Raw genomic sequence first — 17579 nt, 5'->3', positions numbered from 1 at the left:
AGTTCTCCTTTTCATCTGATTTTCCCACTGTCCGTCCCTTCAACCTTCAGAAAGATGCTTCCTCTTTACTTACAAGGGCACATCAGAAATCAAAATATACCCCTGCATCTCTCAGTGAACAGCTTTGCTCAAAGATGTCACATGAAGATACCACAGAGCAATCATGAAAAGCATACTGAAAAGATATATTAGTCTGTTGTGCCAGAATCCTGTGTCATGTCAGGATCTGTTGCTTCTTGTCATTTGAGGAATAGATTTTCCTGGCAGCTTCTGTATAAGTGAAAATAGTCGTTAGATTAAAATGCCTTTAGAGTGCATGACAGATTTAACAGCTTTTATGAGCCATTTGTACAGTGAAACACCATCAGTCAGTGAACCATTCTCAGGGTTGTACGGCAACTTGGAAGTTGTTTTAGCCAAGGGCAGCATTTCAGCTTTCCAGGGCAGTCCTTGTATTGGACACTTCTGGAGCACACAGCCTCATGCAAATGAAATGTGTGGGTGTGCCAATCAAATCCGTAGTTTGCATGGAATGACTGTGGTACTTCAAAACTAAATAAGGTGCAATTTTGTACTTTGGTTACTGAAATTAGGCAGATAATGAATTATGACAAGATTTTTGGAGTATTTTTAATGCAGTGGATGATTCATGTCAGTACAGTCCAGGTTATGAACTGCTGTCAAAAAGAATCAACCTCAAAAGAGGCCGTTGACAGAAGGACACGTTTCAAGTTAGGACAAAATTCAACATCAAATTCTCATCACACTTTTTGGAGTTGCTCTGAACTTTACAAGACTTTTGTTATTTTGCCATATTGCAATATTTAAGTATTCCATCAAGTTTCATGGATTCAAATATTTCTGAATCTGGAACAGACCATGAGGTAGATCCAGGGTGAAAAGCAAGCTGCAGAGCTGTATCCAGACAACCTGTTCCTGAACACAGTGTCTTGCTCATGACTAAAGATGTCATGAGAGGAGAACTGTCCTGTCCTGTCCCATCCACACCGTGGTGTATACCTCGTGTGGGTGCTTGTGCGTTACCGGAGTCCCTGTGCTGCTGTGGCTGATCCCTGTAGACGTAGGAACATTGTGAGGCTTTATCAGGATGCTTGGAGAAGACAGGCTGAAATCCATTATGAGGCGATAACTGGTGGTAGATCTGCTTTCCAGATATATGCCCAGTGGAATTCGCTCCCCAGGGAAGCAGTTTAGTGTAGTTAGTGCTGAGATGCTGGACCTAATAAAACCTTTGTAAAACATTCCCTCCATTGGGAGGCTGAGACACGACATCATTAGAGTAGGAGAGAGAAGCCCTGGTTGGCTCAGTGATGGTAATCCATTGTATTTTTGAACAGAACCTTGGTTTTTAGAGGAGTAAATACTGAATCCTTTGAAGCACAATTTGGAGAACAGTTCTTTGAGGACATCCTGACAGCCTGTTTCCTATTTCCTAACCCTCCTGCAGGCAGTTTCCCGAGATGCAAAGAACTCAGCCTGTGCTTAGAGTCAGCGACAAATATTCCGACTCTTCCAACCAAACAAGCTCTTCCAAAGCACCTGTTTCTAGCAGCGGATGGTTGTATGATGCTTGCTTTTACTGTGTGTTAGATGCTGGGTTTCATACAGTCAGTAAGAGCTTCCTTAAAAAGTCCTGAATATGACTGATTCTAGGGTCTACAGGAAGGATGGAGAGAGGCTCTTTATCAGGGGGTGGAGCAATAGGATGAGCGGTACTGGTTTTAAACTGAAAGAGGGGCGATTTAGATTAGATGTTAGGAAGAAATTCTTTCCTGTGAGGGTGGTGAGACACTGGAACAGGTTGCCCAGAGAAGCTGTAGATGTCACATCCCTGAAGTGTTCAAGGCCAGGCTGGATGGGGCATTGAGCAACCTGGTCTGGTGGGAGGTGTCTCTGCCCAGGGCAGGGGATGGGACTGGATGATCTTAAGGTCCCTTCCAACCCGAACCATCCTATCATTTTATTATTCTATGACTTTGTACTGTTCGTTTTAGGCAAGCCCTAGATATGCAGGATAACCAGTCCTGCAGTGTAACTCATTTTCACTTAGCCCCATATGGATCATGTCACCTCTGTATCTCTCCCTTTCCTCTCTCTCTTAGTTGCAACAACAAGTCTTTAAACTTGGGGAAACATCTACAGGGCTGTTTCGGGAAAAGAAGCAGCTGTTCTAGTCGCTGGAGGTGCTGTATAGGTTTTATTGGTGCTGGTACATGCCTGAGCACTAAAAAGTTCAGTGATGTTCTCTTCATTTGAAAATGCTGATTCTGCATATGCCTTGATGGGGAAATCAAAAGAATTTAAAAGAAAAGATGCCCTTGGCTTCTTCTAATTTAATACCAGAGTAGTCAAAATATATCTATGCTCTGCTTCTGTTGCTAAAAAAATCATTCAGAACAGATGCCATTTCAACACAGCCTTTTTCTCCTAAGAAAATTACTTACTCTCTGCCATAGTTTGTTGATCATTTTAAGGTGTTAAGTGCTGCAAGCAGCAGTTTTGTGGCTGTGTGCCATTTGGAACTGGATAGAGCATTAATGCCACCTGCTGAAAATCCTCATGGGACCTGCTCAAGGGAAGATACATACTATACGTGGGGATTGGAGGTTTTAATAACACTTGGTAGTGGTGATAACATTCTTCACATACAAATAAAAATAAAAATAATCTGATATATTCTTCCTCTTGACAGATAGAAGTTTAATTCTTTTCTCCTCTTGCTTGTATAAATCTCATCCTGACATGGACTAGGTGACCTTTAAAGGTCCCTTCCAACCCAACACATTCTATGATTTATCAGGAAGGCTCTCAGACCCAATGTTACCCCATGTTTCTGGGGTCTTTAAGGAAAATTATAGCATAAGTATCAGGTTTTCCTAAGAGAGGAGTCTTAATTTTCACACACAGAGGGTAACCACCAGTTTCACAGGAAGTTCAGAAGGCCTTTATTACTACAGATGTTTGAGGAACACATTTTGTTTTACTACCACATAACTTGAGTTTTGCCATAACGAAGGCAGCAGGCTGCATGTACCCAAGGAAAATATGTTGAGTGAATTACAGGATGTGTATGCGAGAGAGAAAAGGCGTGGGACATAGCAGGGTGTCCAAGATGCTGGAGCCAAAGCTAGAGGGTTTGGATCTGAAAGCAAGACCTAAGTCATGTTAAAGGGTAGTTTGCTACCATAGCAGACAAATAGCTTAATGATCCACATCCTTAATGTGGGTGTCATCTGAATGTTGCTTAAAGTCCCAGTGTTACTGTGTATTTAAAACTATTCTTCATTGTTCTTAAAAATTCTACTCCTGGAGTCAGATGATGATGTGACAATCTCAACTTTAGTTTAAAAACATTAGCTAAGTTTCCAGCTTTTTATTGTGGAAAAAAAAATTACAATGCTAACCCAAGGAATGTAATCAATGTTGAAATTTTAAATTAATGGCTCTTTATGTTACACATATGGATGTACTATGGACTATTGTAAATGACACTTAGATTTTAATGCAAGAAGATCGGACCAGATTCAATAATTTTTTTGCTAACAGTGAAGAGAGTAAGAACAAGATGATGGTGTAAGGAGTGAGGATCATCCTTGAGTATAAGACCAAGGAGCAGAGACAATGCAGCAGTTACCTCTTCCTCTTTAATTCTGACCCCTTCAGTCACCAGCTTACTGCTAGATTGACTTTCTGACAGAGGGGCTTTGTGAATTGTCTTTAATAAGGTTTAGGAAAAAACATGTATTCTTTCTGTTGTTTATTAGTGTAGGAAAACTAACACAAGATAAAATCCTGCTGGCATGAACACCTAGATTCATTCTTCGTAACAGAATATTTAAATTATCACTGTGGTTACTTTCCCCTCAGAGTCAGTGGAGAGTGAAATGGGCACTTTGAGGGGAAAATGCTGCTATTTTAAAAATGCTTCCTGGAAATACCTCTCTTCTCTGGGTCAGTAGCTACCGTCAGAGTGCAACCATAGGGAAGTGGGGTGTTGCCCATCATTTCCTCAAATGTGCATTATCTGATGTCAGGGAGCAACTGATGTTTGTGATCAAATATCCTCCACGGTGTTGAAACCACCTATTCTTCCTGCTGGAGATAATCCCCTTTGAAATAGCTGGCTGAAAATTTACTGACCATAAAATCAGCCTCTCATCTTTTAAACTATATAAAACAGGGACAAAGACTTCTTTTTAAAATCAAGATGAAGCCTGAAATAGGTTATTAAAACAAATTGCTGCTGTCAGGAAATGGCCTGGAATTGCAGCTCTGCTTTAAAAAATGAGATGATCTTTTGAAAAATAAAGATGAGGAACGAAACATATTAAAAACATAAACCACACTGCATGGTTGTTTGGTAGTTTGGCATTTGGAATTGAATGTTGCATTAATGCCCCCTGCTGATAAGCCCCCAAAGATCTACTTTGGATCAAGCTCAGTATTATATATATATATATATATATATTATTATACAAAAGACTCACCCACATTACTAGACTATGTCTCTGAGTACCACGTCAACCCACCTTTTGAAAACCTTCAGGGATGGTGCCTTACCCACTTCCTTGGGCAGCCCGTTCCAATGCTTGATAAGCCTTCCAGTGTAAAAATTTTTCCTAATGTCCAATCTGAATGACTTCATAGGAACAAAATCTTAGAGGAGAGAAGGAATCTTTAACATTCTGTAAAGGTGGCACATTATTCTATTTGAAATATAGCTTGCCAAAATAGAGAATTTGCAAGAGGTTGAATAGTTTTATTGCTATTCAGGGTAATACTAGGGGGAGCCAAATGACAGGCCTTTTCCCAGTATTTATTATCTGTTTTCTAGGTGAAGAAAATATATCATTAGCATTGATTTTTATAGAGCCTCTCTTGCATACGGCAACACAGGTATTACCTGATCCTGTAAGAGGGCTGGGGATTCATCTCCTCCCCCTTCAAGCCACCACTTTTCATTTGCTGTTAGTCATGAAGAAGACACCACTGGGTTTTTTTTCGAGTTTCCAACACCTGTGCTACTGAGTCTTTCCTCTTTGTCCATGCATCTCCCCGTCTCTCCGAGGAACATAGGAGCTTGTGTGAGTGTCCTTAGCACTGGCTGACCACCTAAAGCTTGTAGGGACGTTCACCCCTGAGTGTCATTCCCATTGAAGAGAGTGAGGAGACCTATGTTGTCCCCTTCGAGCATCAAGGAGGAGTGAGTTCAGCCTTTCATGGGCAGAGCTGATGTAAAGAGGCTGTTCCCAAGGTAGCCCAGCATGATGAACACAGTGGGAGCAGGGTCAGGCTGCTACAAGACTTAGTATTGGGTCCACAAACCCTTGGGTGAAAGCTGGGACAGGGGTCCCCAGCAAAGATCAGGCATTCTGCTGGGAAGCCAATATCTGCCCATGGCAGCTCTACTCCCAGTCATCCATAGCTTGCCTTATGAATGCAGGGAATTGGGAGCTTTTCCCTTTCAGCAGGAACTTGGAGACATTGTGAAGGGAGAAGAACTTGCAGCTCCTAGCCGTGTGGGCATTTCATACAGCAGTGTCATCCATATGTGAGACTTTTGCAGGTATGTCGTGGTACCGGAACGTTAATAGAGAGGAGTGTCTGGGAAAAGGCCAGCAGATTTAGTGTAGTGTTAAAGCACTAAATTTTATCAGCAAAAGGAGACTGTGGAGCAGTTTTCAATGGTGTCGCAGCCTTGCCATGAAAACAGAAGTGGGAATGCTGTCTGACCCCTGACTTCTGTGTGTCTGTTGGCAGGATCTGATGGGTGCCATGCGTCAGCCTGTGGTCTGCACAGCTGAAAAACAGACCTTGGGTTACACACATGTGTACAGCTTCTCGTACTCAAGTCACTAACAGGAAGAATTAAGAGAAAGGCAGGGCCAGTTGGGAAGTACCCACTTTACACGTAGCTCGACATACAAGCGAAGAGGACAGTCAGTCAGGCCTACGACGTACATGCTTTCCTTTGGTGGGCTCTTCAACAGGCCAGGTAGCGTCACCATTACCAACAGCCTTGGGAAACAGCATAGTGGATCTATAAAGAATTTTCCTTTGTTGTTCATAAAAGCATTTTTAATAGTCTTTAAATTAGTGGGCCCTTTCCTTACAGAGGCAATGGTCACATATTACAAGAGAGAAAAGTGTGGGGGGAAATAATACGACAAAATCATTCATCCACTGTCTGTTTAGTAGCAGATATGTGGTTCTTGGACAAGCACAGGATGAGATGACAAATGCTTGCACACCCATTTCTCCTGTGGTAGAGACAGACAGCAGCCCAGGATTTGAAACAAAGTATGTTCATCTCTTGGATTTTCTCCACCACAAAGGAGAAGTGTGCTGATCAAGTAGGGTATGTCAGATAGAGAAGGGAGGACAGTGCTGTTGATGTCAGTTATCTTTTTTAGTTGATAAAGTCATTATCAGTTTTCAGTGGGTTTAGGAAAATTCAAGACACAGGTTTTTTGGCGGGGCAGTATCATGTGGCGCATTCATCTGGCATGGCACCTTGTCTCCTCTCAAGCTTACACAGCTTTCAGTGCTGATGTCAGAGGAACCATCATGTGCAGCCTAGGTTTTTGTGTCAACATGGAGGACTATTTACTTGGAAAAGACAGGTGCCAGGAGAAAAATATCTTTTTAACTAGCAGGAGCACCAGAGGATTGTAGCTTGTAATGGACCCCTGCAACTGGTGTTGAGAAATCTGCCAGCTCTTCATCAGTCTGCTAACAAATGCTGCATCCAGCAAACTGGACCCAGTCTCTCTGGTTGTTCCTGTCCTGCCTGGGTACCTGAGCAAATGCACAGATCTCTGGTGCTTCAGGCTTGGTTCATTTTTATACTCAGACCTTGGCTACCTAAAAACTATGACACTGTTACAATACACAGGAGAGTGTGTGGGTAGGTGTCCCTCTTCCCTTCAAGCTGAGAGTTTCAGCCTGTGATTGATCCATGGGTCACAGTAAGCAGACTTAAATTTACTACAGAAAAATCACTGATAAAATATAAGGGTCTATAAATCAATAGATTGAAAAACATTGCTTTAAACTGGGAGGGCAGCAGCAGTGTGCAGAGTGGATTGAGTTACACCTGATAATCAAGGTGCCTCATGCTGTTAATTACTTCACTTCCTACATACGAAAAAGTTGTAATGGTTACAGCATTTTTAGTCCTTTGAGTCTCTGCTGCCCTTAGGAGAACTGTACTGCTCTAACTACACAGCTAGAGCTGGAGAGATCAGGCTTCTTTTTATGGATGAGCTCTTAACGTTAAGTTTCTTTAGTGTAGCACATAGAAATTCTTCAAGGACTGTTGCATAAAAAAAGAGGCTGAAGCAGTTTTTAACCACATGTCAGTATTGTTAAAGGCCATGGTCACAAAACTTACTTTCCTGGAACAAGTGCCTTTGGAAGATGTAAAGTCCTCTCCTGTTTACGAGTGTCTTCAGCTTTATAAACTATACCTAGTTCCAACTTAATTACTAAAATGGTAAAACAATGCAATTAGCTCTTGAAATGGACTTGTAAGAAGCTCTGCAGCGACCTCTCTGATTTCTGCACAGCCCCAGCTTCAAAAGCCTGTGTGTGCTAATAACCCCTTGGACCTGCTTTCTAGCTTGTGCCTCCATGCTGGCTGTACTTAAAAACTCCTGTAACAAAGCTGTGTCCTGTAATTGGCTCTTCTAAGAACAGACCATGACTATTGTGTGCTGCAGTTGCTTAGGAAAGCTGATTTTGGAATCAGATTGCAAAGTCAGTTGTAAGAGGCGGGGGAGAGAAAACACTTCTGCAGAGTGGCAGCTTAGAAAGGTCATTCATTGGCATTAGTATTTTTTCAGACAATTTGTGGTTATTCAGCATAATGAAACTATGCATTTGGAATTTTACCATTAAGTGGAAGTCCAATATAGGTTGTTTTTCTTACTGTCTCCAAGTGAAACATTTGTTCATTACACATTCCTCTAGCTGCTTTGTCTTTTTTTTTTTTTTTTTTGTGCAAAATAAGCCGTAGGAGGGAAGGAGGGAGGCCAGGCTCTGGCATTCGTGGCCACTTGCAAGTTCTAACATGCATTCCTACTGTGGGAAAACATGCTGCACTTTGATTATTTTTCTCTGTGGTTTCCAGTCTCTTCGGGCTGTAGGAAAACGATCAGATAGAGCGTGGAGAGGGGGAAGGAAAAAAAAAAAAAAATCCCATTAGGCAACTCAAATCAAATCAATGCTTTCTAGGTTTTTTTGGATTTTTTTTTTTTTTTTTTTTTTTTTTTTGGGGGGGGGGGGGGGTGGGGGGGGGTTTTTTTTTTGTGGGGTTTTTTGGGGGTTTTTTTTTTTTTTTTTTTTTTTTTTGGTAATATTTTCATAAAAAGTAGATTATTTGCTGCATACAATCCCTCAGCAACCTAAAAGATTACGCAGTCGGCCAGATCCTTACCATCCATTAAAAACATTAATTCACAGAGGTCGGGGCTGTAAGAGCCTTTATGGTCTTCCTCTTTCTACAGACCTGGATATGCTACAGAAGTGTGAAGCTTAAACCTTTTAAGGCATGTCATTTGTGATAAAATGGTATACAGAACAGATGCTTAAAAAACTGCTGTGGAGACCAAGTCTGTTGTTGATCCCTGAAGAATTCACACTGCTAAGTGCCATTAATGCTAATTGGAGAGAGGTACCTACTACCCTCACACCTCACTGTGAAAACAGGCCTTTTAGCTGTTAGCACATCTGGATCAGATGGACCTCTAATTAATTGTTATTTGGAAGGATAGGCTTGTCTGAGAAGGTGTTCAGCATTTTCCTTACCACTTACCCACTCTAGAATGTGAAAATGTAGACGTTTCTTAAGAAGTTACACTTGGGTTTTCAGCATAGGTGATTTCAGGAGTCCTGAAAAAATTCCCGGAGACATACTGTGAAAAAAAATTTCAGTAAAATTGTCATATAATAATATAAATCCAATATTTTCCAGGAATCTGTAATTCTTAATCCAGTATTTGAAGGAAATTTGATTACTTAAGAAAATAAAATATAACTAATGAGATGTTTTCTTTCTCTATTTATGTCAGGTACAAACACTAGGAATAAGAAGTCCATATCAGATGAAGGATGATTTAGTAAGTGGGTATCAATTGGCTGCAAATAAATTGAGACAGCACTTACAAAAAATATCTTGACAGCTGAAGCCGCATGAGTCTCTGAGGCCTCACCCTGATCAGGGTACTTCAAGAAACAGCCTCAGTAATTTTTGGATACAGGCTTGAGCTGCTTTTAGAAAGGTAGACTTAGGTCATGAAATGTAACAGCCCATGTGGTTTCTTCCAATTTACTGTGCTCCTAACATCCCTCTGCTGCAGCGGGATGGAGTTTCCCATCTCTAAGGAAAACCGGCCTGGCTTACTTCACGGAGAAAGACCCGGACACATCCCTGGGAAAAACAGTCTGGGATGCACCGTTAAATATTTCTGGTGTTATCCAGTAGAGAGCAAAGACACACTCGTAGCAATTCCCCAGCAGTAGCTCAGGAGTCCTATCCATAGCTCACCTGTCTGGTTTCATGACACACACAGGCCATGACCGTTGGATGCTCCAGCCTGTCTATTCCAAGACTCATGCTCTCATCACCTGGCTCAAAAAAGCACGCCAGAATTTTTCAGGCTTTGCGTAATAATTGGTCACTAGAGTTTATTCAGAAAGGGAGGTAGAAATCTGATTAAAACGTATGGAACTTGGAGCCCCAGCATGTGTGTCTAGAGCTGAAAACACTCATTCAGGTTTGTGGTGCTCTGCTGAGCAAGATCATGGCAGTTTCAGTTCATGGATTTCTCCCCGGGTTCATGAACTAAAATTCACTGAAGCTTGCTGGAAACAAGTAAACTCAGCAAGGGTATCAATAAGTATTTCATCCATCAATATTATTTACTGTCTGGTAAGGAACGCTTCCTGCAAAATACTGACTTGGTTTATTTCAGAAGAAATAAAAATGTAGTCTTTTATGTTGTCATTTGTATGCAAGAACAGCTTTCAAATTATCAGTCATGCACACTGAAGGCATTGTAAGATACATTATCAGTAGCATGTGGGGAAGCTGATAAGCTGAAAGAATTTACCTATTTATGTATAAATACCAGCGGTACTTGGGGGTTTACAAGTTCATTCATATGAATTTGCAATGTGATTTATATGAGTGACAAAGAATGCAGCTAAAGGAGATTTTTGCAGTGGCCACACGCCTGTCTTACAGGACATAGAGGATGTGTGGCTAGAGAGTATAAGAGAAATTTTTACGTCTTTTCCTTTTCTCCCTCAATTTCTTGCTCCTCCATGAAGAGCTCTGGGGAGTCTTCAGAACAGGCTGATCACAAAGCTCTGCCTCCCCCTGTGTCTTTTAACATTAATCTCCATCTTTCACAGCTTTATTTCCCTTTCCCGGGTGGAGTTGGCCTCTTGCTTTCTTGTCTGCAAAACAGGGGCCTCCTTTCTGTGGGTAACAGGAAGAAAGAAAATAAAAAGATCTTCCAATTATTGTTAAGGAAGAGAGTGTGTGTAGTCTGGGACTTTGGTCCCACCGTCTGGTGTTGTAGTAATTTTGGTTTGGATGTGCAGTGGGCTCTGAGTTACACCAATACTCTGAGTTACTAGTCGCTCCAAGATGACTGCAAGACTTGCTTCATATTTCTTGGATACTTAAGAAAGTGATTTTTTTTTTTGATCACAGAACTTAGCTTTTGATTCCACAACTTGAAGAGGAGCAGGGCCATGCGGTGATAGTAAGGTCTGCAAGGACAGAATCAGTGTGGGCTCATAGAATTTAATGGTGTGGCGAGGGAGGGGTGTTAAGTGCTGCAGAATTAATCAGTTTAAATAGCTGGATTTGAGAAAAAAAACCCAAAACACACCCCAATTGCCTGAGTCCAGCTTGTCAAGCATGATCTAAAATCAAGCAGGAGTTTTTAAATGGGGCTGAATCAGACACATGGTGTGTTTCCTTAACCCTGTCACAAATGAGCTCCTGCAGAACCGGGACCTAAGTATGTATCATTGAGCTTCTTCGTGTGCAGATTATTGACTAATCCAGAAAAATCTGGTCCTGAAGAAAGGTAAATCTTGGCTGTGCCACAGGCTCTACTCTGACCCCAGGGCAGTCGTTTTATCTCCTCTGCTTTTGTCTCCTCTCTGTAAAATGGTGATAAGAGCATTTTCTTATCTCACAATGGAGTAGTGATGATAAATATTAAGGATTATGACATGGTTAAATACTCTGGTAATGGAGGCCATTAAGCACCTTAGACACTTCTATTCATTGGCTGCTTTTCTAAAGTGAATTATTGAGCATTTTTATTTTTCCCACGTAAACTCAAGGAAATGAGTTGATAGGGATTAATAAATAAACCCTGCAAAATGTCAGTGTTAAACTGTGTTGTGTTTTCTGAATTACGTAGCTGGATGCGTGGTATCTTAAGTCAGCCTACCTGCTCTTCTTGTTGTTTCCTTCGATGACTGTAAAATTGAAAATAGGGAGAAAAGGCAAAGTCGTTATCTGCTACAAACTGACTATGGCTATGAAAATCAGGGATTGGTGCATTTGTCCTTTTAGCTCCTAGCTTTAGAAATTTGAAAAGGTTAGGGGACTGAAGTTGATGGAGGCATCTGTGACCAGTAAATCAAAACAAATTTTGGGGAATTTTTATGGTATATGTCAGGGTAAATTAAATACACCTTTGTGTATTTAATATAATATAATATAATAAATAGTCACCAAGTGGAGGAGAGAGGGAAGGGAAGGGAAGGGAAGGGAAGGGAAGGGAAGGGAAGGGAAGGGAAAAGGAAGACTTCCCCATGTTTCTGTTGCCTTTTGCTGAGAAGTGCTCAGACCAGTGAATAGTCAATATGAGGCCCAGGAACGTGTCAGTCAGATGGGGTCAGGCCTTCACTGACTGTATGAGCAGCAAAGATGTTGCTCATGTCTGTGGTAACAGCTGGATTGCCCTTTCTGTACCTCACATCATCCCTCATCATCATGGGACTGTGGTAGGGTCTGTTCAGCTGGAGGTCTAATTTCTGATGTCTGCTGTTGCTATTTTCCTGAGACAGTGGACACCTACAGAATCTGATATTTTCACAATTCAGATCTCTTTTTGCAGATAATATTTTTTTTTCTCAAAAAACCAAAACAAAAACCCACAGAAACTGAACTGTGACCAGGATTGGGATTATTATTGGGGTGTTCGTGGTGTTGTAGGTCGGTATTGATGTAAGTCAGGCTAGAGCTGTGTTGTATATGCAGGAGCTGTGTTTTCATGCAGCACTGAGGCAGCATTTGGCACGGGGAAGGTTAGTTAATTGTACACCCACTGGCTAGAACGCACATTTGGGATAAGTGAAATTTTCTTTCTAGATCAAAAAACTTCATTTTTTTGAAAAGCATTTTTTTTTCCCATATGACACCCAAATAAAGTTGTAAGTTCAGTACCTGATTTCTCCCTTTCCCAGTGACAGGGCAAAACCCATCTGTCTGTGTTGTACCATCTCCTCTTCTATCCCTGGTGTGTGATGGCAACCTAAAGTATGTCTGAAGGTGTGTTTGGGATAGGAAGGGTGGGTGAGATTCCTTCTGAGAGCCCTGGGCATATGAAGTGCTGGAATTGACCTTAAATACCTCTCTATCCAGGCATACTGTAATCTCAAGCATGTTTATCTGGGCATCTCAGGTAGAGAGTGCTGTTAGTCTCATTGCCTTCTTCTGATGTTAATTTATAAAACCAAGTTGCCCAAGGTTCATCGGGAGATCTATAGCTGCCCAAGGACTTCAGGCCTTCTAAATCCTTAATTACAGGACTGTGTTTGTTTACAAAGAATGCCACTAACTCATCCGGGATGCTGCAAAGGTCTTTGGGGAATACACAAATAACAGCATCTTGCTTTACATTTGTTAAAAAAAAATAAATCCTTTTGGGCAGGTATGGGGTCTTGAAGATATCAGGATAAACAATGAAAGCTGAAAAAAGTAAGTAGTTTTTCAGCTAAGTATTTAAGTAGTTGAGTACTCTCGCAGTAAATGTAAAGCTATTTACATATGTATGTATGTAAAGCTATTTACATATGTACAAAAATGTAAAGTTATTATTGTACAATCCAGATAAAATTACGTGAGAATACATTTGTTTGCACACCTTTAGAGGTAGATATTGCATAGGAAAAAATCAAGAGACTAGATGTTTTAAGGTTTCAGCCAGTTCCAGCTGTCTCCAGTGGACACTGCAGGCCACAGGAGAAGTGTGAGCAGGAAGGAGCAGCAGAGAACAATTGCCCTCTGCTGACCATACATAGTTTGCTTATCTGGAATTCATTGTGGGGCACTAGATTTCAAAGTTCTGGATCCTAAAGTTAATGAATCATCAAAAGGAAGCTAAAATCTTCAGAAAACAAATGCTTGATTAACATTTTATGTTGATGTATTACATGCATGCTGAAAATCAGGGTTGGAGAAAGAGAGAATATGCATCTTTTGGGGAATGATTATGTAAATTCCTACTTGCTTAAGTATTTAAAAAGTGGCTATGTGCTTTGTCTATATAGATTTCACTTCGTACCATAATTCTGTAATCAGCAGAAGTTGATGTTTGAATCCGGAGAGCTAATTGGTTGAGCTAAAAACATTAAACAACCCAGGCTGTATTTTCTAGGGTGAAATTAATCCATGTTTTTTGGAATCTGGCTACAAAATTATATTGTTAATTTTGACAGTAAAAAACAGCGGTGAGTGCAGAAATCTCTCATCTTTGACTTCACTTTGCCCTGTTTAAGTCTATCTTACAGGTTGCTCAGGGAGGCTGAGGAGTCTCCATCCTTGGAGATACTTGTTGTCTGGACACAGTACTGGGCGACTGGCTCAAGGTGTCCCTGCTTGTACAGGGGGAGCTGACCAGGTGACCTCCGTAGGTCCCTTCAACCTAAACCAGTCTGTGATTCTGTGATCTGCTACCTCCATCAGTGGTTTCTCTGATTTCTTGGTTTTTTTTTTTAATTTTAGTCCAACACCCACTTAAATGTACAATGACTTCACTGGCTGTCTTGTGTGTTAGAGCATATGTGCAAGGTTACACCAGAGGAATGCATGGATAGCTTGTAAGTGTATCTTTGAGACAGAGCTGCCAAAATTATTTTCTTAAAGGTCTATTTTTTCAATAATCTCACAGCAACACAGTTTTGAAGCAGAAATCTTGGAGGCAAAATACTAAAAATAAGCCACTCAGGAGTTTGCTATTTCACTTTCCTTATTATTATTATTATTATTTTCTATGGTGTGGCAAGATAACTTGATATGTGACAACTGTTGTAATAGTGCCAGGAGTCACTAGCTCTACAAAGAGAATTCTGAATCAGATCCTTCAATTGTCGTAGTTCCTGAATCAATATTGTTATTTTTGTAAAGGATGAGGATTGGGACGTAAGATTTCCTTTGCAGTCTGGCAGAGAGGGAACAAGAATGAGTGTATCCAATTAATTGCATGATGTGAGATGAGTGACAACCTATAGGAGACCGTTGGAGACGTGTTGCTGAAGCAGTGTGGGAAGCTGATGCAGACACTGACAGTAGCGACTGTGGATATATACAAATAAGTTGATAGCTGAGGTTTTCCAACCAACTCATTTAGCCAGCAGCAAACTCGTAGAAAAAGAGGCAAGAAAGGCCCCTTGCAGTTTATACGTGCCAAGATGAAGATTCAGACTCAAGCCAGAGCCTGTTTCAAAAGCAGCTGTGATTGCTGCCCATGATGGGGAAGCCAGTCAGTGCACAGTAAACCCAACCCATCGTTCAGGGAATCAGGGTTTCTGAGTAGACTTCTAAAGCTTTACTCTGAAGCAGCAGCTCCAAGGAAAGGTGAGTGTCAGGAGGCAGAATTCACAGAATCACAGAATCGTAGTGGTTGGAAGGACCTCTGAGATCATCGAGTCCAACCAACAAAAAAAAAAAAAAAAAAAAAACCAAAAAACCAAAAACCACAAACCACCACCTAAAAACACAACAACAACCACCAAACCAAAAACCATCACCCACCCACACAGCACCCCACCACAAACCAGTAATCTTGGGCACTAGAGCATGCCCTGAAGAACCATGTCTACACGTTTCTTAAATACCTCCAGGGGTGGTGACTCCACCACCTCCCTGGGCAGCCCATTCCAATGCTGGATAACCCTTTCAGTAAAGAAATGTTTCCTAATATCCAACCTGAACTTCCCCTGGTGCAACTTGAAGCCATTACCCCTTGTCCTATCATCTGTAACTTGGAAGAAGAGACCGACCCCCGTCTCTCTACAGCCTCCTTTCAGGTAAAAAAAGCCAAACAAAAACAACCAACCAAACAAACAAAAAAACCCGACAACACACACAAACCAGCACCCACCACCTAAACACACAAGAACAACCACCAAACAAAAAACCATCACCCACCCACACAGCACCCCACCACAAACCAGTAATCTTGGGCACTAGAGCATGCCCTGAAGAACCATGTCTACACGTTTCTTAAATACCTCCAGGGGTGGTGACTCCACCACCTCCCTGGGCAGCCCATTCCAATGCTGGATAACCCTTTCAGTAAAGAAATGTTTCCTAATATCCAACCTGAACTTCCCCTGGTGCAACTTGAAGCCATTACCCCTTGTCCTATCATCTGTAACTTGGAAGAAGAGACCGACCCCCGTCTCTCTACAGCCTCCTTTCAGGTACTTGTACAGAGCGATAAGGTCTCCCCTCAGCCTCCTCTTCCCCAGACTGAACAACCCCAATTCCCTCTGGATGAGTCTTCCCCTGGGACAGGGAGGGCTCCCCTGTCTCAGCGCAGGGTGAGCGTTCCCCAGCATGGGCTTACAACCGCAGCAGGGATGTATTTTGGCTTCAGCTTCCTTTACCCTTTTGTAGTCATCCTTTCCAGCTCCCTACCACTGTGCACAGGTTTTAGCTTGTCGCTGCGGGCTCCTGCCCCTCGTCCTGCTGGCTTTCATCGATCGTGGCCACGCACGCCGTTGACGCTCACATGCCCTTTGATAAAGTGGCTGTCAAAGCCTCCCGTCCCTCCACGAGCCGCGGCAGGGACCCGCTCCTCTCCGAGACGTTCGTTAGCCTCGTTTGCCAAAAAGGTTTATGTAACAGATGTTGCACAGCGGCCGCGGAGAAGCAGCACAGGCTGGCACACTGTCACGGCGAGGGCTGCCGGGGTGACGATGGAGGGAGGATGCTCTGCGGGGCTCGAGTAGCTCCACGGCATCGCCGCCTCGCCTGTTAAAAAAAAAAAAATAATAAAAAAAAGGCAACTAACGTCTCTTGTGTGATCATGCTGTATTTTCAGCTTGTCATCATGGCTGGGACTGTGCTGCTCGCCTACTACTTCGAGTGCACCGATACTTTCCAGGTGCATATCCAAGGTTTCTTCTGCCAGGACGGGAATTTGATGAAACCGTATCCCGGAACAGAGGATGAGAGCTTCATTTCACCTCTTGTGCTCTACTGCGTGCTGGCTTCAACTCCGACAGCTATTGTAAGTATAAGGAATGACTTGGATTCTCCACGACCGCTCCATAAATAATAGCGAGAGTCCTGTAATGTCTTTGTCCCCTCTCCTCTCTGTTCAGCTGTAATTGATTTACACTTAGCCGGGTCTCTGTTTTGCCTTAGACTAATATGATCTTCATCAGTTATCTCCAGAAGTAATTATTCTGAGGTAATCACAATGCAAGATTGAGGGCTAGAGCTTGTTAAGCCTTTTACAATAGCTTGTTCACTTCAGTGATTAGTTGTGAAGTGCCTGGGCTCCAGAGAGGCTCTAATGCAAAGGTGGTGTATTACTGGAAATAAGAAAACAGGATAAAGCTGAAGTAAAACCTGGGTCGGACATGCAGTATATCCAGGATTATTTGCTGCTATATTAAAAGGACTATTGAATGGCTTTAAAAGGCTTAGATGAGTAGAAAGTTGCTCAATACAAAGAAAAATAAGAATGCTATTTGCTTTTGATTTGTAATCTCTTTGGTTTTGGCAGTCATATCCACTTAACTTTTTTCTACCTGATTTTCTTTACTGTCCAACCACTAAGCTGCAGTGTAGCTGTTCTGAGCAGATGAAAATATTCAATTAGCTGAGTAAATACAATTACAAAGAGATTATTGCAGCAACTGATTAGCAAAACTTTGGCCCTTTTCCATTTTCTGTGCAGAAAGTTGCAAATTTTACAAAGAGCCATCTTTACTGCATTTGTAATTACATTGATAAAATCCTATCAGACTGTGTCTTTATGTACTTTGTTTTATTTCTTTCTCTTTATTTCTTTATCTTTAGGTTTTTTTTTTTATAACTTTGCTTTGCATCCTTTTCAAAAGTTGGTTAAAGCTGTACATGATATATTTACTTGTGAAAGATGGATGCTGCACCACAGTCCATTTTAAGTTTTGGTCTGCAGTAATGTTCATGCATGAAACAGCATAACACAGAATGTGGTAAGAAATGTGAAAGGGATCTGCAGAAGAGACTATAGTTTTTGGTACAGGACACT

The 17579-nt window shown here is 41.7% G+C and overlaps 1 protein-coding gene across 2 annotated transcripts in view; it reads left to right on the top strand.

The window, feature by feature from the left end:
* The window catches only part of PLPPR1 (phospholipid phosphatase related 1), a 138766-nt gene that overhangs the window by 87648 nt on the left and 33539 nt on the right, over nt 1-17579 (top strand). For both annotated transcript variants that reach the window (XM_014952006.1, XM_014952005.1), the window contains exon 3: nt 16380-16568. In XM_014952006.1, the coding sequence (XP_014807492.1) occupies nt 16380-16568 (189 nt within the window). The remainder of the gene's footprint in view (nt 1-16379; nt 16569-17579) is intronic.

Source organism: Calidris pugnax, unplaced genomic scaffold, assembly GCF_001431845.1.
Source record: "Calidris pugnax isolate Ruff unplaced genomic scaffold, ASM143184v1 scaffold216, whole genome shotgun sequence".
Taxonomy (NCBI): Eukaryota; Metazoa; Chordata; class Aves; order Charadriiformes; family Scolopacidae; genus Calidris; species Calidris pugnax.
Note: the sequence above shows the minus strand (reverse complement) of the source record. Positions and strands in the feature narration are given on the sequence as shown.